This window comes from Hirundo rustica, chromosome 17 (assembly GCF_015227805.2).
Source record: "Hirundo rustica isolate bHirRus1 chromosome 17, bHirRus1.pri.v3, whole genome shotgun sequence".
Taxonomy (NCBI): Eukaryota; Metazoa; Chordata; class Aves; order Passeriformes; family Hirundinidae; genus Hirundo; species Hirundo rustica.
Window position 1 is genome coordinate 11497896 of NC_053466.1, and position 21613 is coordinate 11519508.

General features: G+C 47.8%; 2 protein-coding genes across 9 annotated transcripts in view; one reads left to right on the top strand and one right to left on the bottom strand.

Moving 5' to 3' along the window:
- Nucleotides 1-1194, top strand: part of GGT1 (gamma-glutamyltransferase 1) — a 54487-nt gene extending 53293 nt beyond the window's left edge. For all 7 annotated transcript variants that reach the window (XM_040081104.2, XM_040081102.2, XM_040081106.2 and 4 more), the window contains one exon: nucleotides 363-1194. In XM_040081104.2, the coding sequence (XP_039937038.1) occupies nucleotides 363-506 (144 nt within the window). In that variant the 3' untranslated portion in view covers nucleotides 507-1194. The remainder of the gene's footprint in view (nucleotides 1-362) is intronic.
- A 2297-nt stretch (nucleotides 1195-3491) lies between these two features.
- The window catches only part of GGT5 (gamma-glutamyltransferase 5), a 32049-nt gene continuing 13927 nt past the window's right edge, over nucleotides 3492-21613 (bottom strand). Inside the window, exons 1-12 of one of the 2 annotated variants that reach the window (XM_040081201.1) lie at nucleotides 20056-20248; nucleotides 13614-13744; nucleotides 11996-12085; nucleotides 10803-10992; nucleotides 10346-10503; nucleotides 9765-9914; nucleotides 9216-9349; nucleotides 8645-8847; nucleotides 8133-8224; nucleotides 7248-7357; nucleotides 6824-6931; nucleotides 3492-6621 (exon numbers count right to left, since the gene is read on the bottom strand). In XM_040081201.1, coding sequence (XP_039937135.1) covers nucleotides 6475-6621; nucleotides 6824-6931; nucleotides 7248-7357; nucleotides 8133-8224; nucleotides 8645-8847; nucleotides 9216-9349; nucleotides 9765-9914; nucleotides 10346-10503; nucleotides 10803-10992; nucleotides 11996-12085; nucleotides 13614-13744; nucleotides 20056-20216 — 1674 coding nt within the window. In that variant the 5' untranslated portion in view covers nucleotides 20217-20248 and the 3' untranslated portion in view covers nucleotides 3492-6474. Of the gene's footprint in view, nucleotides 6622-6823; nucleotides 6932-7247; nucleotides 7358-8132; nucleotides 8225-8644; nucleotides 8848-9215; nucleotides 9350-9764; nucleotides 9915-10345; nucleotides 10504-10802; nucleotides 10993-11995; nucleotides 12086-13613; nucleotides 13745-20055; nucleotides 20249-21613 lie in introns of those variants that run through there. The other variant, XM_040081202.1, reaches the window with a different exon arrangement.

The following is a 21613-nucleotide window of genomic DNA, read 5'->3' on the forward strand; positions in this document are numbered from 1 at the left end:
ACATTTGGTCGCAGTTTTGGAGGCAGGCACACAACTGAACACACTGAGATCATGCGACAACAGCCAGCATTTATTAACGCTCCCTTTTACAGGGAGTTCAAAATTCCTGTGCTTGAACACCTGATTGGCCGGGGTCTCAGCACTGCCCAGCTCTCTGGCAGTGATGTGTCTGCATTCAGGGCTGACTGGGATTGGCTTGGGGTCCCTGTTCGAGTTCAAATCCAACCCATCATTGTCTTACCTGGGGACTCGTTTACTTCTTACCCTCTAACGAGCCAGGCTAGTCGAGCTGGGTTCAGTTATGGCCAAATTGATCTGTGCACCTTCAGAGCAGCTGCAGCTGTCAGAGTTGTGCATTGCAGGGCATAGAGCAGCAGCTGAAGAAGAGGAGGCACGACACGACGCGGGTGAGCGGCGGCGCGGTGGTGCAGGCCATCCTCAGGACGGAGCGCGGATGGGCTGCGGCCTCCGACTCGCGGAAAGGGGGCTTCCCTGCAGGCTACTGACCCGGCTCAGCTCCTTCTCTCAGTGGTCTAGTGACACCAAGGTGTGTTTGGGGGGAAGATCCTTTAGATCTGCAACTCAGGGACTCCTCACAGGAATGAGAACACATTTACCTGTGATTCTGTTGATGGAACTGGGACAGTTCTCTACAGCCATGACCGAAGTGCCTCATGCCGCAGCTGTCTGCTCAGACAGACATGTCCACCAGGACGTGCAGTACTTACTTGAAGAGTCTGTTCTGCCTTGAAGAGTTTGTTCCCTGCCTCCTCTCCATCCCACGAAGACAGATTGGGTGCCCAGTCTCTGCAGAAGGTCTAGCTCACTCAAGCTGCAGGAAGTGTTTCCCCTGCACGGTGTCAGCTACCAGGAATGTCCCTGTCACTGCTAGAGAAGATATTTGCTTCCTGTTGAGTAGGTGGGAGTTACAGAACTCTGGGACTGGGTTTTCTAAGTTACAAACTAATAGGTCTGTGCCATAGCAGGAAGCCCAGCTCTAGACTGGGATAAGCCAAACTCACCACTCTGTTAACAAAAAATGTTTCTGCATTTCACCCGGTTGATTTTTGGAGATGAGTGGGGAAATGGGGAAATGGCTTCAAACTTTTTTATATTTCTGTTGAGAAGGTCTAAAGGGAAGATGCTACCTGTAAAACTCTGAGCACAACTAAAATAAATAAATACGGAGTCACACGTTTTCCTTGCCTGCACAGTTGCTGCAGATGGTGAGAGTCTGTGTGAAAGAAGCTTTTCTGAGATTTTTGTCTTTTCTTCAGTGCTTTGATGAAGTCATGAGTAAACAATAATAGTTACATATCCAAAACAAGCTTGTTTTTCTCCACTTCGCTTTTTATGACATCGTACCGCAGGCATGAAATATCAGAGTTTGGGGAAATGAAACTTCTGCAGAAGGGTACACTGCAGCTACTCTTGTTCAAAGGTAAGTTACTATTAACCAGTGTTAATGACCTCTCAGAAATCCCTGTCTGATATGGAGCAGCTGAGAGTGTTTGTACCTGCATGAGGGGGTTTGGTGTTCTCCTACCAGCATGGATCAATATATCACTTAGCCCAAGGTCAAAACCAGATGATCCAGGACGTTGTCACACTCTAATGGTGTTTCTGAAATCCTGGATAGACAAGTGGCAGTAAGTTAACTCATCTATTTGGCTTGTTGGAAACTCCCTGTCAGTTTGTAAGAACCTTAAAATAAAAAAGAGAAAATGAAAGGCTGAAGTTTTAGGCATCATGCAACCTCTTTCCTAAAAGTGTCTGGAATTGAGGAGAGCCCAGTTTCACAGACTAAAGTGATAGCTAGATGATGTTTAAATCAGAGTCTTGACTTTTACATACGTATTTGCTTACATCATTTGACCCAAATGGCTTTTACCAAAAGCGCCCTGGGTGTGCTCTGTCTCCTTTTCCTGAGCTCTTATTGGTGGTGCTGCAGTAGGTGCTGCAAAGGCGGTGGTTGTAAATGACCTTTAGTCACTGTGCTCCCTCTTGTTCCCTCAAGAGACCAGTTTGGGGCCAAGCCTGTGTCCTCTTATTGCTGAATTGAGAGTTTCAGTTTTCCACTTCTTGTAATTCCAGTACTGGTGTTCCTCAGTGTCAGGCTGCCTTTGGAATTGGGACTGAGTTCTTTCTTGGCTAGGTGTGACCTGGGAAATAAGGAAAACTACTGCACAGCAAAATAAGTTTATTGGAATCTTACAGTCACTACAGTTAGTCCAAAATCAGAAGGGAACTGATTTCTGGGAAATGCTTGTTGTACAATCCTGATTTCTGATACAGGTCTGAGTGGCTGCTGCTGGGCTGCCCCTAAACAGTTTGTGGCACAGCAGTTGTTCTGATGTTCCTGAATTTCTACTTGCTAGTCAGAAAATTCCCCTATTATTTATAACCTGCCTTAAAAAGCTTCCCCAGGGGAAAGCTTAAAACATTCCTAGTTACAACTGTTCTTATATAAATGCATTTGAACTCTTGTCTCTGCAGAAGTTTATTTGTTTGGTTGTTTTTTAGTGGTATCACTGCAGAGGAATGTGTTAAACAGGGCTACAGCTTTCACTTACATCCTATGTTTTTTTAAAAAGCTATGAATAATTCTGCAAGCTATTATTGTCTGCATCTCATTTGGACATACCTGTACACGGAGCAGGCACTTCTGCCACCTGCTTGGATACCACATCCCACTACTCACCCAGCATTGGGGCTGTCTGTGCATCAAGAGCCAGACGTCAGTCAGTGGTTCCTGCTGTAAAACCTCCAACTGTACCCTCCGGGCTGCTCAGCTTACGGGATGCTTCAGCTGCAGGGAAAACTCTTCTGGATAGGACAAGAGGGAATGGCTGTAAACTGAAAGAGGGTACATTTAGGTTACGTATTAAGATGATATTCTTGACTGTGACAGCAGTGAGGCCCTGCAGAGGTTACCCAGAGGAACCGTGGCTGCCCGTGCCAGGAAATGTTCAAGGACAGGTTGGATGGCACTGGGTCTAGTGAGTGACATCCCTGCCCATGACAGGGGGGTCAGAACAAGCTGGTCTCTGAGGTCCCTCATCATTCCATGTCCCAACTATTGAATGCAAGCCCCTGGCTTTGATCCTGGGTGCACACGGTGTGTTGGTGTGGGCTGCCTGCCCCAGTGCAGGGCATGGAGAACAGGACACGTTCCATGACTGATTCCAGCTGATGTGAAAGGAAGCTGTACCATTAAAAGGCAATTCAGATCATAAGCTGGAGGGTTCACCTCTTGTCCCTAGTCTTCAATCTGACATTACCACAATTTTCTTTTGGCAACCATCCAGCCTCTGCAAGGGAACAAATCTCAGCTGTGAGAGACAAGTGGCACGAGCTGCACCATTCCTCAGCTTCTCCAGCAGCATATGAGGCTCCAGAATGAACAGCTCTTACTGCTGGAAACACCTGCACCGAGTCCTCTGTGCTTGTGTGATGGGGTAGGCAACAGGTTTAGAGGAGAAATTCCCAGACAGGTTTAAAAACACTTTATTAAATGTATAACTTAAAGACTTCGTTAGAAAATAGAGCAGCCTCTGTACAATGATGCTTTAAAAGTCCGTGTAAGTTGATTTCAGTACAAAAATAATGTTCTCTTGTTGGGAGGAGCAGGAATGTGGAGAGACCAAACTGAGAGGCTCTTGACCCAAGCAGATTTCAACAGCAGTGAGGAGGTGGCAGGGCAAGAGCAGAGGTGCCAAAGCAGGTACAATCTCAGTTTCACCAGGTATTCTGCTAGGAAGGACTGCAGGACTGGAAGTCTCTGCTGCACTGAGGGATCTGCACTCCCATTCCCTTCTACCTAGCAAATGAAACCTGTGATGGGTTTTTAAACTGCTTCACTGGCTGACTTGCAGAGTTAATAGCAAAGCAGTTAAACTGCAGTGAGTACTGGACTAAAGATAATATTCCCATGTCTTTGTGGTGGGAAGTAGCTGTGATACTACTGCTCTGGAAAGGTGATAGGCTGGAGTACTGCAGGGTGCTTCACCCTAAGGTGTGTCAGAAGCAAAGGTAATGAAAGACTTAGTTACTTGGTGACTTGGGTTTTCTGTAGTGAAACATGATGGAGAGGGACCAGAGCACTGCTGAAGGTGGCCCTGAAGCCTGATAGGGAAGCCAGGAGTGCTCTCTCTGTCTCCAGCCAGTGCTACTCTCCGTTGCTGATTGTAAACTCTCGGCTCAGTGGGGTTAGCTGGAAATAACTACAGATCTGCCAGAGCCAGCATCTGGTCTGGTCAGTGTGTCTGGTGCTGTGGCAGGAGCTGCAGATGGTGTCTGGCGCCTGTCAGTGCTTCCTCTGCACAGCTCAGTCCCGTGGTGGTTCTGACACAGAACTGATGCACCCTGGAACTGCTAGCTGGGGCAAGGGAGTTATTTAAGGCAGAAACTTCAGCAAATTAGATAGATTTGGTTTCTTTGGCAGTCATAGTCGATGTAACCCCTTCCACATGAACATAAAATCTGTCCCTCATCAGCTTTTGGGGCTGTTCCCTTTCCCATTCACCAGCGCTGTGAGGCTGCCTCACAGGGTGCTGAGCCACTTCCACGGTGTGAGTGAGCAGCTCTGATGGAGAAACCAGCAGTTCTTCCCGAACTGGGGGATTTCAGATGAATTCCACTTGGACAAGGAGGGAGCAGGACAGTGCATGGAGCTGGCTCCATCCATGAGTAACTTGGTTTCCAGCTGCATGATGAAGTGCTTGCAGTTACAATCTGGTAACTCAGCAACCACTCGCTGACAGAGCAGGGGCTGTGCTACGGTCCTTGGTGTACAACTTTTGAAGGAAAACACATGTCTGGCTCTGCTCAGCTTCACTTGGACCATCACTAAAATGCAAGTGAAGGCTGAGATTTCAGTAATGTGATGGCTTTATTGGACAGGCTTTGTGGGTAAAAACATTTGGCATAAAATCTAGCTGGCTTTGTTTTAATTTGTGTTTTTTAATAGTGTGTGCTTGTTATAATGTTTACAGAGGGATTCTGTTTGTTGGAGAACTAGGAGTCCCATGGGCTCTGTGTGTGAGGAGGAGGGCTCTGCTAGTGCCTGGCTCTGGTTTCTCTCTCTTTCAGACACACACACAACACTGTGCCCATAGGGCAATCAGGCTCAGAAGCTTTCAGAAAATGGAATTTTGGAGGATTCTGGGAATTTGACCCTGCATATTTGAAGAGCTTTGGGGGTTTTGTGGGTTTTAAGTTTTACTTTCATAAATGTTTGATTCTCTTGGCCATTTTGAGCAAGGCAATGTTACAGATTAACTGCGAAAGACCTTTTACATCCAGGTACAAAATCCAGGTTCAGGTCTCTTCTCCAAGGTTTTTCTTTCTGTAATAGTTCTTAGAGTCCTACAGTGCCCTCGTTGTGGTCTGAAGGGAACACTAGAGACTAGCTGTGGAAAACAGGGATTTGGAGCATGTAGGATATGGGAGAATTCTGCTCATGCCTGATAGTGTTGCATCACTTTTCAGCAGACCTGGTGTTTTCCTGGCCAGGCTGACCTCAGGGCTACAAATGACATCTCCTGATCACGTATACTTTGCAATTTGAAGAAAGTTCTAAAGTTTCCAAAAACCAGCATTTCCTCTGCCTTCCTGACCTGCCTTCTCGAAGACTGATGTCCAGTGTTGAGGAGAGAGAACTGGCACAGACTGGGACCCATCTCACCACAGAGAGAGGCACCTCCAGGGAGCTCAGCTGAAGCCTGCTCGTCCCAGGAGCAGGGAAATCACATGCCCCCATGGGAGGCTGTTCTCAGAGTCACAGTGTGCAGGGCTGGAGGAAGTGTTGCGGCACTCACCCTGAGCCTGTGGGGTCCTTAGCACCCCCGAGGCAGAGAGCAGCAGGCAGGGCAGCACTTGTGCCATGGTGTGATTTCATCTGCCACCTCGGGGAAAAGCTGAGTTTCTTCAGGTGGGAAAACGGAGGGAGAGTGTAGAATTTTGTTCTCTTCCCTTTCCAAATCCACACTCTAAACCTGAATGCTTCAGATTTTAAAATCCTGACCTTACAGACACTTCTGTTCACAGCTAAGATAGTTAGGTATTTCACATTGCTGAGCCCCAGCAATATGCTTATTGTGGAACAGCCTGAAAGAAACCGAGACTCCCTCAGGAGTGGAAGATACAGCTGGGCCATTTCACAGTGTTCTCAGTGCGGTTTGGACCAGTCTTCCTTTCACACTTTCTATTCTCTCATTTTGAGTAACTGATGTGCTCAAGAAATATGTTCTCTGTGTACCACATAAGTAATGAAAGGTGTAGCTCTAAACAAGGTTGGCTGACTTCTCCTTGTATTGCCTGAGGCTGACCTGCAGTCTACTGGAATTAGATGTAATCACAGACTGTGCCCATGCTCCACGAGACATCCTGATGGGAACAGGAAATTATGGGCACGTCCAAGCAAAGCGTGTTCTGAATCTCCTGTGGCTTTGTGAATTGTGATGGCAATTCATGCTAATATCCAGCTGACTTCCCCAGCTTCCTTTTATCAGAGTAAGCAGAGATGCATTTTCCTTCCTTGAAAATTCCCTGTACAACGTTCATTGCAAATTTATCTTCCTTTTCTTTATGTCCTCTTTCCAGCAGGCCGGTCCTAATCTCCTGTGGGGGGAGAGAAGAGGAAATGGAGTGAATGGGGCAGGGGCCTGAGATCTTAACATTGCCAGGCGTGGATCTGTAGGATGTGTTTGTGGAGTCTGGTTGAGAAAGTGAGGTTTCAACAAAAAGGAGGTGGGCCAGAGGCAAAATAAAGATTCCGCAGGAGAGTTACAGAAGCAATCTGCTTCCCACCAAGGCCACTCACCTTGCTGAAAGTCTCCTCAAATAGGACACTCTCACCCTGGGTGTGCATGACAGGAGCTGAAATGGCTTGTTCCAAGTCGTAGCCAAACCACAGCTTGTTTATAATCACCTGCAATAAAACAAATCCCACACTGCCCAATTGGACATAAAACCAGGGCTATCCAACCCAGGCTGCGCTGAGCCAGACCCACAGTCCCACCAGTCCTGCTTTCATGCTGAAAGTAAAGGGGCAAGTAAAAGAATAGGATGAGCACATAATACTTCCCAGAATGCTTTCCCTGGCCTACAGCTTGCAGTCTTTAGTGACTTCTAAATTACAAATTAAATAAAGCACCAAGGAGTGAGGAGAGTTGAGTAGGGACTAAACATGGCTAGAAATTTCGGAGGTCTGAAAAAACTGGCAACTTGCTGTGGGTTTCACTTACCATGGTGGTAGCACTGATAATCCAGCCACCCCCAGCTCCTCCAATCACCAGCATGTCTCCCGACTTGGAGATGAGGATGGAAGGCACCATTGCTGAGGGAGGCTTCTCTCCTAGAGCAGAAGCAGAGATATTATTTTTTCCACATGGCTCTAAGCAGGGTAGGAGGGACACAGGTTCATCTACCTTGCCTTTCTTTTGTCTCACACAGAAAAACAAGCTGCTGTTCCTTCCTCAAGACACTCAAGACTTCCTGAAGAACTTCCTTGTACTGAAAGCCTGTCTCCCAAGAAACTGGGACCTTTATGGCACAAGCTAATCAAACTTCTCGATGCAGGACAGGGCATCCTACAAGTATTCAGGACTTGCTGCAGCTCATCCAACCAGATGAGGAACCCTTAGCAGAAATCCTGCCACGGCAGCACTGGTGTCCTCTCCCAGCAGGCTGAGGGGGATGCAGCAGGGACAGCTTATGGCACAGAGCCATGTCTGCACCGACACTGCTGTGTCACAGAGCTCGCTGCAAGCCTGTAGCAGCTCTATACTCAGAATCATTGATAAGCCTAAAATATCAGCAGGCTTGTCTCAGCAGTAGTTACTTCACCTCTTCCTTCCCATCAGACAGTGATCAGCTTCAGAATTTTTTCAACCTCTGGTTTTTCTGGTTAGAAACCAAAACTCCTGTGTTTCTATACAAGGAAATATGTGAGTAGACACAGACACACTACAGGGTTTTATTCTCTTTTAGTCTGAAATAAACTTGCTCTCATCCACATCTAGGAAAGGAAAGAGTACCTGTAAGTTTTCAGGTTGTCCCTGCCCACTTGTACTCAGCCTGTGTATCCGTGCCCTGGCCCTGTGCTTTATTCTGAGGAAGAGGATGCTCACCTGGTTTAATGTTTCTTTTTGCTATGCAGAAGTCAGCAAGTTCATTATTTAAAATGATCCCAGTTTGCTTAGAATATACAAAGGAGCCAAACCTGCAGGGAGGAAAGGTGAAGCCTTTAAATGCCCAGGGTTCTCCTGTTGTGGATGACATTAACAGCACATGGCACCCTGTGAGTAACTTCTGTCTCCTCCCAGCCTGCAAGTGCCCAGTGAGGGTGTCCAAAAGGAATTTGTGCTGCTGCTGGTGACAGAGATAGGTTCCCTGTTACTGGTGCCTGTGGGGATTTGCTCTACCCACAGAAATTCAGCAAGGGCATCAACAAGTTGTTCCACCCTCCTGAATTATGACAGCCCTTGGAGCTGATGCTCACAGATCTTTCCTGTGACATGAAAAATGCATTCACACCTCAGAAGCTGCCTAAACCAGTGAAACCCAAGGGGTTTGCGTTTCTGGTAGCCAGCCCTTGCAGCTCCTGGCCTGTGTGACAGTTACCAAGCCCCGGGCTACTCACGGGTAATTGATGGTGCTGGTGGCGGACACGGCGCTGCCGTCTGCAGCGAGCACAGAGATGTGGCTCGTGCCCATACTTTTGAATTTGTCGTTGTAGAGAGACTCCAGCAGGTTGTAGTGGCTGAGTGGGTGGTCACCATGAGCATCTATCCGCTGCCTCACAAAGTCAGCAAACTGCTCGGACAGCAGGGTCCCCAAAGGCACCTGCAAGCACAGCAAGGACACTGAGCTGGTAACCAAAGCACGGGCATGTCTCTGGGCACAGGCAGGCCCCAGGAACTGAGCCCCAGTAGTCAGAGCTTGGGGCCCTGCAGTGGCAGCATTCAGCCCCAGGCCACTCTCATCCCAGAAAATGGATCAAGCTCAGTACTGAGGCCCCTCAACATTGGCAGGAGCGTGTGCCTTTGTCAGGCCAGTGAGTGCCAGCCTACAGCTGAAGCTGCAAAGTTGACAGCCTGATCCTGCCTCTGCCATGGCCAATTCACACTGCTCTTCAGTAGCAGCTCTAAGAAGGAGCATGTCAGAGCATTGCTCAGTGCTGTAGCACTGCACCAACACACCATGGAGCTCACCTGAGCTTCAGAGAAGGCTGGGTCACTCATGCTGGGTCTTAGCATGTTGCCAAACTTCAGGGCCTCTGCAATGTAGTGGTAGGTTTCTACCTTCTCCTCAGGTGTTGCCAGTGATGCCTTATGGAATTTAAACTCTATGGAGAAGGATTAAGTAATTTTATTAATAGACCCGAGGTGATGTTTCTTCAAGAAGTGTAAGAAAAAAAAAGTTGAAAGAAGCCTCCTCTTCCCACCCCAGTTCTTACCAGGCTCCCCTCTACTTTAGCAGGATGTGGATGCAGAAACAATGAAGTACTAATTTCCACTGTGATTTCAATTTCTTTTGAAGCATTGGGAAAGTCATGCATCCTTTGGCCTTTGCAGCAGATGTGGGGATGCTGACCCACTGCACGAGTGAACCAGTTCATCATCCTGCTGCACAGCATGGGCACACTGCTGCTTTGGGCCCCATTCTGCCTCAAAAACTCCATTTCTGCCCACTGCATTTTATCACTCTAGAGCAACCCTCTCTGAGAACCTCTTGCTGACCCTTTTCCTTTAGGAATTTACCTTCCAATACCTTGAGGATGAACATGAGCACTGCACCTCCCATGGGTGGTCCTGGAGCAAACACCTTGGTGTGGTTGTTGAGGGTGATGTTCAGAGCTGAGGACACCTCTGCTTTGTATGCTTGAAGATCCTCCAGTGAGAGACGGGACCCTTCAACAGAGACCCAGGAGCTGCCATCAGCACAGCAACTTGTACTGGTGCTGTGGGCTGCCTACATCAGAGCCCTGCTAAAGCTTGTGAAGAGCCATCCCCGTACAGCCCAAATTCCTTCCACTCAGCACAGCGCTGCTGTCACACATCCTCACGTGCTGCCAAGCCCCAGGGTGTCACAAAGCCTAAAGGATTCAGAGGGGCCAGTGCGTGAGCACTGTGGGCAAAGGCCAGAGCAGTGGTTAGTCTCAGCCCTGCTTGTGGGCCTGAGTTACAGGAACTGGGGAAAGGTGGCCTCTTCCCACATCATGGGTACCAGCCCTAGTGACAAGCAAATGGCATTGTGCTGGCTTTCCCCTGGCACAGGCTGGCAGTGAGCCGATGGCTGGGAGAAAGGCCTGTGTATCAGGACTACCTGTGCTGTTACCTACCAGCCTTCCTGACGTCCTCCACCAAGGCCCTTCCTATCTCTCCCTCATAAAACGCTGCAGGTCCGTGTTCCGCTACAGCCTGCAGTGTTTGCTGCAGCGCTTGCCACCGGAAGGTCTCGCCACGCTTCAGAAATCTTTGACCATCACATAGCAGTGGGCTGTTAAAGAAGAGCATTCATCACTTTTACAGCATAAGCTTGTTCTTGCCTGGGGCCAATGACCTCTTTTTCCTATCAAGAGCTGATCAGGACTGTGTGTGTTGTGTGCTTTCCAAGGCAGTGCTACACTGCAGTCTCTTTTAAGAACCCACTTCTGTGATTCTCTCCCACTCCATAGCAAGTGTTCCCTGAGCACAAACCACAGCAGCAGCCTGTGCTCCACATCAGCATGTCAGAGAAGGGGTCTGAAGCTGAGGGAACAGTGGCCCTCCCACTGCAGTTTCATTCATGGGTCTTACCACAGGGTTTTCCCTGGAGCAGAGAAGGCTTTGTGATGGAGAATTTTGTCCAGAACGGGGGAAATGACAACTGGCTCCGACAGAAGCTTGATGGTTGGTTCAAACAGGGCTTTCCATGGTAAGCGGCCGTGTCGCTTATGGGCTTCCTCATACCCACGGAGTTCTCCAGGCACGCCAATCCAGGAGGCACCTGAGGAGCAGAAGAGCAGTGTCACACCCACTCAGTCTCTGGCTTGGGGGTTCCACCTCTCTAAAAGCTCTCCAATTAAAGTCTGAGTTGGTAAAGGCAACCAAGGCTTCTAAAAACAGGCTTGGTGTGTTGCTTTTTCTTGTTCATGCATTTCCCTGTTACTGAACAGCAGGGGTATAGAGAGGCTGGAGCCAGGCCTGAGGTGTGCTGAAAGCATAACAGGGAACAGGCACATGCTACAGCAGGGGAGGTGCCAACTGGACACTGGAGAAATGGCACTCATGTGGCCTGGTCAAACACCAGAACAAGGGAAGCAGTGAAATTCTCCATCCCTGGAGAAATACGAAAATGTGACAGGACAAGACCCTGAGCAGCCTGAGCAACTCCTGACATCACCCTGCTTTGAGCAGACCTCCAGCTGTCCCTTCCAACCAGAGCTGCTCCTGATTCCTTTTCAGGCTCTTCCAAGCATAAGAACATCTCCAGAATCTAGGACACACCCCAAAAGATAACATTCTAGGGAAGGAGAATGAATACAGCAAGAAACGTGGAAAAATTCGAGATGTGCTGCTAAAGCAAGAGTGCCTGAGCCCAGCAACTCAAGTCCTGATGTGCTTCCCCAATCTATGGACACGGGCAAGCACATGAGATTGATTTCTTTTGTTTCCAGAAAGATGTTGGTCTTATCTCTGTAAGAACTTCTGGGAAATGGAGGCTTTGGGAAATCCAGTCTTGAGCTGCAGACTTCCTACAGGGAGAAGTTACATTGTGATTTCTCCTCATGGTGGCTCCCCATTGCCTCACTGGCCAGGTTGCCAGTGTTATTACCAAACAGGAATTTTTATGGACCTAGTATTTTTTAGTTACTTTGGCAAAATGCAATCCAGGTAGAGTGTTAAACTAAATACAACTTGAGATCAAGTCAGTGAGGTGCTCAGTTCCCCACCCCAAGCTCTGTGCACACCAGGAGAGCACACAGCTGTGGCCCAGGCTCTGTCCTTACCAATGGGGAAACCAGTATCACAGCCAGACAATAAGTTGGGAGGAAACTCTCGTGGGACCGTCTCACGGGCGTTGATCACCTCGACTGCTCCTAGAAGGAAGAAAAGGGAAATGCATAATGTTTTCCTGAAGCAGGTGAACATCACACTTGAGTCAGCTGTAGCACTGCCCGTGCTCCTGGCTCAGAGCTGAGCTGCTCTGGAGCCTTGTGCCAGATGTGCCAAGTGCACCTGCAGGGTCAGGCATCAGCACAACTCATCCTTGGCTCCTGTGCTTTTATTTAGAGCAAACCAAGCAGCGCCTACCTAAAGGTGCTGAAAGTACAGGGAGAAGGCCAGGGCTCGTCTCCAGCCAGCAAAGTTCTCCCCAGGGTTCATGGGCTGGGACGTGCTGCTGGGACATGCTGCACTTCTTCTACAGATGGGACGTGTCACAGACATAATGTGAGCCTCATGCTCCTGGGAGGGTCATTTACCAAATGACGACGAGGCAAGTCATCATATCTAAAGCCCTCTGTATCAGGGAGCTTAAAAGGACAAAACCAAACTCAAAACCCCACTTGCATACACTCATATTTCAGGTCCAGCCTATCATTTTGCCTCCTTCTCTGCCCTGTGTTTATCTGTTCCTATCACAGTGCAGAGCCAGCTGTGCTGCAGGAGCCCACGGTGCTCCCTGGGGTCCCAAGTGCCTGAGCTGTGCATGGCCACGGGCAGCTCTGTGCAGCAGCATAACTCAGGTAGCAGAGGAGGACTGCTATCAGGAAACAAAGATCCATGGCTGTGCCAAAAGAGAAAAGAAGAAAAATATAGGTGTTCTGCCAAATTAGGCTCTTGCATAAGATACACCCAAACATTTCCAGATTTGTTACCCTGAGAAACTACTTGGCAGGGGTTTTAAAACTACGATATTGTTACAGTGTTCATTGTTGATATTACTATTAGATATAGAAGCTCTGGGGATTTTTGGAAGCCAAGACTTAAAAATTCCCACATTAAAGACATAAAAGCAAGAAAACAACATTAGAGTTTAAGCCAAACACAGAAAGGTTCCCCAGCAGACCGTGAAGATTGCTAGGTTTAGATTTCTGAAGTGGAGATGCGTCTCCTGGGACAGGAAGTGTCAATGCTGCTTTAGGAATTCACACCAGCACTGGGAACAGCAGTGAGAGACACAGTCTCAGTGTCAGCAGGCACTGCCAGAGCTGCTGGGCAGCACAAACCCCTGAAGTGCCATCCCAAGGGCTCAGCTGAGGCACTGACAGCCCAGCACTGCAAGCACAGCCCTCCTGCCTGCTTCACTCAGCCACTCACACCTGGCTGCAGGCAGCTGTGTGGTTTGAAATGTACTTTGGGATTGCTTTGGAGGGGGAAGAAGAGGCAAACTCAGTTCATTTTATATCAAAGCTCTTTCTTCCATACACACATTCTCACTGTGAAATGACAATCACAGCTCCCTGTGGTGGATGCTTTGGATTAAGAGCACAAGTGTGGTTTGTGAGGTAGCTTTTATATTCAAAATATTGCTCTGAGGGAACAGGAAGGATTCTGATTTCTCCACAGCAGTTGTGTGTCTGCAGAGGGACAAGGCACCATGGAGAGGCCAGGGCAGGCCCATACCTGTGCTGGCATTATAGATGGTAAATATGACACCCCCACCGAGGCCCGAACTCTGAGGGTTCATCACTGAAGTGCAGATCAAGCCAGCAATGGCAGCATCCACAGCTGTGCCTCCACTTTTCAGGATGTTCCTGTGGTGGGAAGGGAAGAAAAAAGACGCTGTTAAAATCCAGGAATGTCGGAATGGAGGAAGCACATGAAAATGCTTCCTTGGAGCCCCTGCAGCTTGAGGAGAGCAGCTGGAGAGATGTAGTGGCTGCAGTGTGGGGTGTGAGGGCACGGAGGGGCACCTTCCTCTGCTGGAGTGAGAAGGAACAACTAGAGGGAAAGAAAGGAGAGTCCACAGGAAGAAAGAGCAGCCAGGGCCAGACCTATGTGAGTCTGGACTTCCTCTGGGCAAAGGAAGAGAGAGAACAGCAACTGCTCCCAAATGCTGTGGCCTAAAAGGGACAGCAAGGAGTCCCGGGACATGGAGAAGGATGCTCTGAGCACAGAAGAGGGTTTTCCACTTACTAGGAACAAACAACTGATCTCTAGCTTCCCAAGTGCCATTCCTAATAAAGCCATATGCTGGTCAACTGGACAGGAGCACTGAAGTGGGAACACTGGGTCCATGTGAAGCAAACTCCTGGGAGAATGTGTCAACTAGCAGAATAGTCACTTCATTGTTCCTACAATGTGACTTCCTGGGCTTAATAGCACAAAAAATTCCCACCCCGCTCCCTGTATTTCCAAAGACAAAACCAAGAAAGAAACAAAAAACCAATCAGGAAACAAAAGCTTTAGCTGCTTCTACCAAGGCACGGCTATGTGAAAGAACACACTGGCATTAAGGCAGACTCTTGCTGCTGACAGCAACGAGGTTCTCTTAAGAGAAATGTGTCTCAACAAATGCTTCCCTCAAGAACATCTGAAAAACATCTTTTTCCTGCAGTGGAAATGAGGTGGCATTTTCTGCGCAGCTTGCCAGTAGCCAGCACTGGTGTTTGCTAGGAAGGTTCCTAACTGTTTTATTGGGTTATTGCTCAGATAAGGCAAAGCCAGAGGGAAAACTGGAATAGTTCATAAATTGCAGTGTAACTGCTCCCAGAGTTTGCATGGGAACACAGAGCACACACAGAGACCAGTGTTTATTTTACATCCACTGATACGGCTGGGACCTGCTGGGTGCAGGAACAGCTGCCAGCAGGCACGCTGGTTGTGGCTTTCCTGTTTCCCTAAGTGCATCGGAATCACTGCATGTAAGGAAATGACATGTGGACAAATGGGAAGAAAACTAGTAGGGAACATCAGGCTTTCTGTTTGGGGTCTGCATGGCTTTTGGCCTTCTAGGAGCTCCCTGGCTGTAGCTCTGGACATGGAGACTGAGGCTCAGGCTTGTCCCTGCAGCTCCTTGCAGCAGGGGTTGGACTCACCACACCAATGTCCCTGGGAGGTGTTTTTCTGAAATGGAAGCTGTTAATTGCTGACCACAGAAAGGAAGGACATGAGGGCTTCCAAAAAACTGGGTCACCTCTGCAGAAGGCCCAAACAGCGTGTTAGAGAGTTGGAAAAAGAGGGAAGAAGGATTTCTGACCCGGGACAGTGTTCCTCAGAGCCCCTGGAATATGGGCTGTGAAGGAATGGTTCTGGTGGTGAAAAACAGCTTTAAAAAGAACCTTGGCGATCGTATAGTGTGTACTTCAATGAAATACATTAAGACCTTAACACGGAACATCAGGCACATTTCCCAAAGCCTGAAAATCACCAGATTCTTACCCAAATTCGCAGCACATTCACACTGGCCTCCAGCCTTGCCACCTTTCCCTCCAGCCTCTCCAGAGACTGAAACTCAACAGAAAATACTCAGAGCTAGCTCTTGGTAGGTAACATGTGGGTCCCTGTGCATGGCTCACTCAGTTCCAGTCAGAAACCTGCCACTTCTCTGGAACTGATGTCTGAGGAATTTAGGGCCATTATATACAGCAAAACCGCATCTGGATTTATGACCCATTTCCTGGCTCCCTTTGGATGGATCTCTGCTGCGATGAGCTTAATTATAATGCAAAATCCTTAATCAAAGTCTGGCACCATACCAGGTCTCTCTGGAGATACCGGTGCTGCAGCTGACAAGATCTGATAAAGATGTTTTGTCCCATATCCTTCCTGCCATTTAGGTTCAGCGTTAGGGTTCAGTCATTAACGGAGGTTCCTTATAACAAGGAGCAGAAGAGGGTGTTAACAAGCAAGTCCCATTCCAGCGGCAGCAAACAGGGATTCACTCTCCCTGGAAAGGTGAAGGAAGGCACTTTGCTCACAGCAAAGATGGGCTGTTCTGGACTGCAGACTGAGCCTGCTGTTCTGCCTTAGGCAAGAGGGAGCCCTGAAGCCTCTTTAAACACACTGGAAATGCTAAGGTATTAAATTGCATTGACTCTTCTTCTCTGCTAAAGAAGGCTGGGGACTGAGAGACCACCCATTATACAGCAGCTGCCTCCTTAGGATTTACGAAGAGCAAAAGCAACAACCGCTTCTGTAAAAAGGGGCCAGTTACCAAATTTAAAACGTACAAGAAGGGAAACCAAATCCTTTGGGATGTAAAGACACTTCAGAAATCTCCTGGGCCACCACTGAAAAGGATTTTTGCATCAGTTTCTCTAGCTAGAACTGAGCTTCCCAGGGCCGCCGAGATTTTCTCACTGTTAAAGTCTCACCATTCTCACCCTCCCCACTACCCTGTCCCCTGGGGAGTGTTGATTTCAAAGAAGGTCAGTTCCCAGGGTTCATGCGAGGCTACACTGCAGAAGTGGGATCAGAGATGGCTGCTGGGCCAGGCTAGGTCAACTCGCCTTGCTGCAGTGAATCCCACTACTGGGAATGAACATTTTCCTAAATCTGTCCCTGACCTTATGCTGGCTCTTGCTTCTGCTATTTGGGAAACTAAGGAATGAAGACCAGTGGATGGCAGAGCTCAAACAGTAGAGTGGTAGGGAATATAGAGCTTTCTGCATGCTTGGTGAAAAGAGCCTCTTCCAGGAGGGAACAAGTGGCTCGGAGTTGGAGGTGAAGTTTGAATACCTCTCACTGTCATAGGGCAATCATCTCCTGTCTCCACAGGGTTCTTGACATGAGGACAAATTAGTGAGATGGACAGTGGCACCAAATCCACATCCTTGGGTAAAAACTGCCCTGATTCTCCTTTTAGTCTCCCATCCCTCTTCATCAAAGTGTTTCACTTCATTCAGGGACAAGTTTTCTCAGGGTAGGGTCTTAGTCTGAACCAGACAGCTGTACAAGGTTGCTTTCAGCCCCCAGTTTTCAGCAGAAAAAATACAGCCAGGGACCCAACCTTGCTCAGTGCTGAGAGCTGGGCACTGATGGCTACAGGGAAGTTTACCTCAGGACCTGCCAACATGGATGGCAACAGGCTGAAAGCTGGCTGAGATTGCTCACTTTCTGCAGGGACCCAAAGAGTTGCGTAAAGATTTCAAAAATCCAGAGTACATGAACACAAATTCCAGAGCTGGAAAACATGTGGGCCCTGAGTTGTTTTCCCCAACCCATTATCCCACTCATTGAAATAGAAGAGTCCTCCTCAAACAAGAGTTTTGTTTGTTATTGTTATAATAAATTATTGTTATATATGTACGTTATTAAAACAGTATATGTTATATATATGTGTCATTATAACAATAACATATATATGTAATATATGTTACTGTTATAATAAGTTCAGTTATTAGTAGTAAGTTCATTTGACAATTCTATTAAGAACACACAAAGATTCCGAAAAGGAAGAATCTTAAACCAACAGAGTATCATGAAGCGCCCCAGGAATTTAATTCCTGACAACTCACAGAGCATGTGGTTTATCTTTAAAACAAACAAGATTTTAAATTAAAGAATAAAATCTGTAAGTCAGAGATTAGGTGCTGCTTTTAGATTCCAAGGCTTCAGGCACCAGACCAGTTCTCTGAGCATCTCCCACACGGATTCCTGTGAGCTCGGGGAGGGGGGTTTGCAGGATCAAAGGGGTGGCTGTGGGGAACAGCCTGGGGCTACAGCAGGAGAGAGGCTCTGCCAGGTCAGTGAGGAAGAGCAGGGACAAACCAGCCCTGTAGTGTGCCTTTAGGGACTGGCATCCAGGGCTGCCCGGCTTTGCCCTGCTCTCACCTTGTTGCTAAAGTGGCACATGAACTGCCAGTTCACAGGTGAGGACAGCAGGGCCTAATGGCCGAGGCTGCTCTCAGAAATTGGATTTTATTGTTACTGCCGTGACAAAATTCCCATGGATGCTAAAATCTTATTCGGCAAAGATGAGGCAGGAAGCAGCGGTATGCTCATCATCTCGTGGTGCTCCTGTCAGGGAGCCAGCCTTGAGGAAGCCCTTGGCCTGCAGAGTCCCACAGGAGGTCGCAGAGCAGATGGCTCTGAAAGGCTGAGCCACTGGCCAGAGCCCCTCTGCCGTGGCATCCTCAGTGCCACTGCCATGAGAGACTTCCTCACCAGTGAAAGAACATCATTTTCTCGCTTTGCTGTTTGCTCTGAGAACTAATTTAGTGGTGACCATCATGTGCTAAGAACTGAGAGCTTAAAAAGTGACATATAGATATAACAGCACAGAAATGTCTGGGAGAAAACTAACAAGATCACGTGCAGAACAGAGAATGCAATAAGCTTCCTAGAGAGAAAAATGAAGCCACCACTGTGGGCCAGTGGGATGGAGAAAGAAATATGACAACAACAAGGGCAAATATTATACAAAGCTCTCTCTTGCAGAGGAACATTTTCTAAACAATTTTACTTTTATTATAATCTTTTACAAGAGCATGCACTGAAGAAGCTGGGAGAACGACACGGGAGTTTGTCTCATTCTCAGTCTAAGGACAGCATGAAAAGAACACAAAGATTTCCAAGAATGGCTGGAGGCAAAGGATACTGGGAAAAGCAGCAGGAGAGTAGAGCTGACCACCAGGCAGAGGGTGAACAGTGTAGAGCCCAGACAAAGAAGGAGAATGGCTCTGTCTGGGGAGGTCCCAGAGGCCTGGCAGGGCCGGGGGAGAGAGCAGGACCTGATGTGCAAATGCCCCAGGATGGCCAAAAGGGGGGGAAAAAAGAGATGGGACGGTGGGACAAGGGCAGGATTTTGTGGGGATCATTGGCAGACTATTTGTAGGGAATTTGAGTTGGTCCTTCGGGCTGGAGAGACAGCACAGACCTGTGAGCAAGTGTGCTGGAGGTGTAGCTGCAGCAGTGGTGGAGGCTGGGGAAGCCTGTGGAGCTTCTTGTTGAGAGAAGGGAAGGAAATAAGTGAGTCCTCAGCAGCAGTGGCCAACCAGGCAAAGCTGCTCAGTTGTCCACAGGCCACAGATTTCTGTGGCTCTCACTTCAATGCCTTCCAGCTGATTAGACACTGCATCAAATTAAAATTTACAATAGCTGCAAAAACAAATGCAGTGGTTTTCCCCAGCAGATTCTTTGGGCAATCCAATTAGGTATTTCCCTCTTTTTCCACTAATAATGATTTTAAAAATACTTCTGCTTTCTGAAGAACTAACCTGTGGCTTCACATAAAAAAACCCCATCTCACTGCTTGACATATGTGCAGCCACAGAATATTTTCTCCAGCTACTCACAAATGCTGTGCCATCATGTCATTTCCAGAATCAGAGGTGAGACACAGCAAAGTGTGCTCCCAGCCACAAGGCAGAGCACACAGCTCCTGCATCCATCAGTGGAGCATCCAGCATCACATGTAAATTTCCATCCTTATGCTTTCATGGGTTCAGGCATTTAATAATTGAAGGAACAGTAAAACAATAACATGGGAGTCAAAATGTTTGAGAGACAAGATTTACACAGACTGAAGGTGTAAAACCTGGGCATCTAGAGAATTTTTTTAACCTACATCTTTCTTTCCAGATGATGGAAATATGTTTTTTTTACTTCTACTGTCTTGACTGAATTTCAATTAAATCTGCTCTTTGCTTTTTTTCTTCATAGCAGACAAGCTTGCTGCAGGCTTCAGTCCAGAAACACACTCCCAAAAGACAGGAACGCCAGTCCCCCTTTCCCTGCCTTCCCTTGTCTGTTGAAGCTTTGCTGCAACTCTTCTGCAAGCTCCTCTAACTTCTTAATTTGTTCTAAATCACTTATCCGACAGACCTACCACGCCATAAAAAAATTAATTTCTTCCTTCCCCACTTAATACCAACATTGTACTTGTCTACTACAAATATTTATACTTTCCAAAAGGCCAAGGGTTTGCACAGCTGCAAATTTTTGGGACAGTATAACGAAAGTAAGCATCAGCCGCAGAGGCAGAGGCTCCGTCTGAGCCTCCCGGAGCGGGGACGGGGCAGAAGCGAGGCACGCCCGTGGTCGGTGCTTGTCCCCTGCGTTAGCCCGAGTCACGACACACACGACAGAGAAGCCAGGGGAGCCGGGAGCTCCGTGCACGTACCGGCCGATGAGGGAGCAGCTCTCGGTGTCAGCAGCCACGGCGCCGTGCAGGTACTGCTGGGCACCGCACCTGGGCTGGGTCAGCACCACCACCAGGGTCACTGCCACCGCCAGCACCCCCAGGGTCAGCAGCACCAGGCAGCAGATCTTCCCCGTGCTCATGGCTGCTGCTGTGCCGCCGGAGCAGCTGGAAGGGGCTCGGTCCTTTCGAGGAGGGGAAGTGGATATATTCCCGGCAGTTTTGTGAGGGAGGTCCCACGGCAGTGGGCTCTGCCCCCAGCGATTACAGTCTTTCTAGCATTAAAAGCTACTAAAAAGCGAACGCTTTCTTTCCCTTTCTTTCATACTCCCTCAGGTGTGAGGAGCTTTTCACTCTCTTTTATAAACTTTTCTTGTACATCCACCATCCGCCTTTTTTGTGTGTGTTTCTGATGAAAACATTTAACACATTCACTCCTGGAGCAGTTCAAAGAGAAATCTCCACACTGCTCCTCAGCTTCTCAGCCCCTCTGGCTTCTCTTTCTTGACACACAAATTACCTGACAAAGATGGCCCGTGTGAATCTCTGGGAAAATTACCTCAGTCCTACACTGCAAACTTGGGGTGTTTTGTTCCTGTAAAACTCCTCAAAGTAAAAGCTGAATACACTGTACAAATCTAGAATCCACGTATTTACCCTTAGTTTACCTTATAGTTTATTACACTCTTATTTACCTTTTTCATATATACATCTTGCCAGTGTCCACAGCATACATCCTCTGTAAATGAGCACAAGAGAACAACTGGAATAAAGCAGCACTTTGCAAACGTTGGTGCCCAGACGACCAAGAGCTCTGGGGTCCAGGCTGTGCCCGGCTGCTCACTGGGACAGACCTGATCTCTCACAGAGCAACGAGCAGCAGGAATTGCTACCCAGTGCAGCTGAGCCCAGCTGGATCTTTAATGTTACAAATACATACCATAATATTGGCTTTTTGCAAAGATTAAAATGGATGTTATACACATAATGCTAAAGTAACTTTGTTATAAATATATAGTTTTATTTCTGCTATTAACTGAACTTAGACATAGCAGTGAAATAGCTGACATACTAATTCTTTGTGGTAATTGAACTTCCTGATTGGTTGGGATAACATCCGATGAACACATGGTGAAGACCCCTGTTATTGATCTGCCAGCTATCAGCACCTGCTGACTGCAGAAAGTATGGCCCAAAACCCAGGCTGGAGGTGATAAAAAGAACAGACTAAAACCACAGCCAAGAAATGTGCATGCTCTAAAAAGGCAGACCCAAGGAGGAGCCATGCTAAACCTGTAAACATGTAAACTAGTATGGGGGGAAGTTTAAATCTGCATAATTGTTTATGAATATGCAACAGGCCGATGCAGTAGAAAAGGTTTGTAAAGGATGTCTCCAAAATAGCAGGTGTGCTCTTGGCTGAATGCTAAGCACCCAGCTGTGAAAAATTTTGCTTTATTGTCTTTGTCTCCTATTGTCCTTTATTAAGTTTTAAATTTTACCAGGAGAGTGAACCTAGTTTTTCATATTTAACATCCTC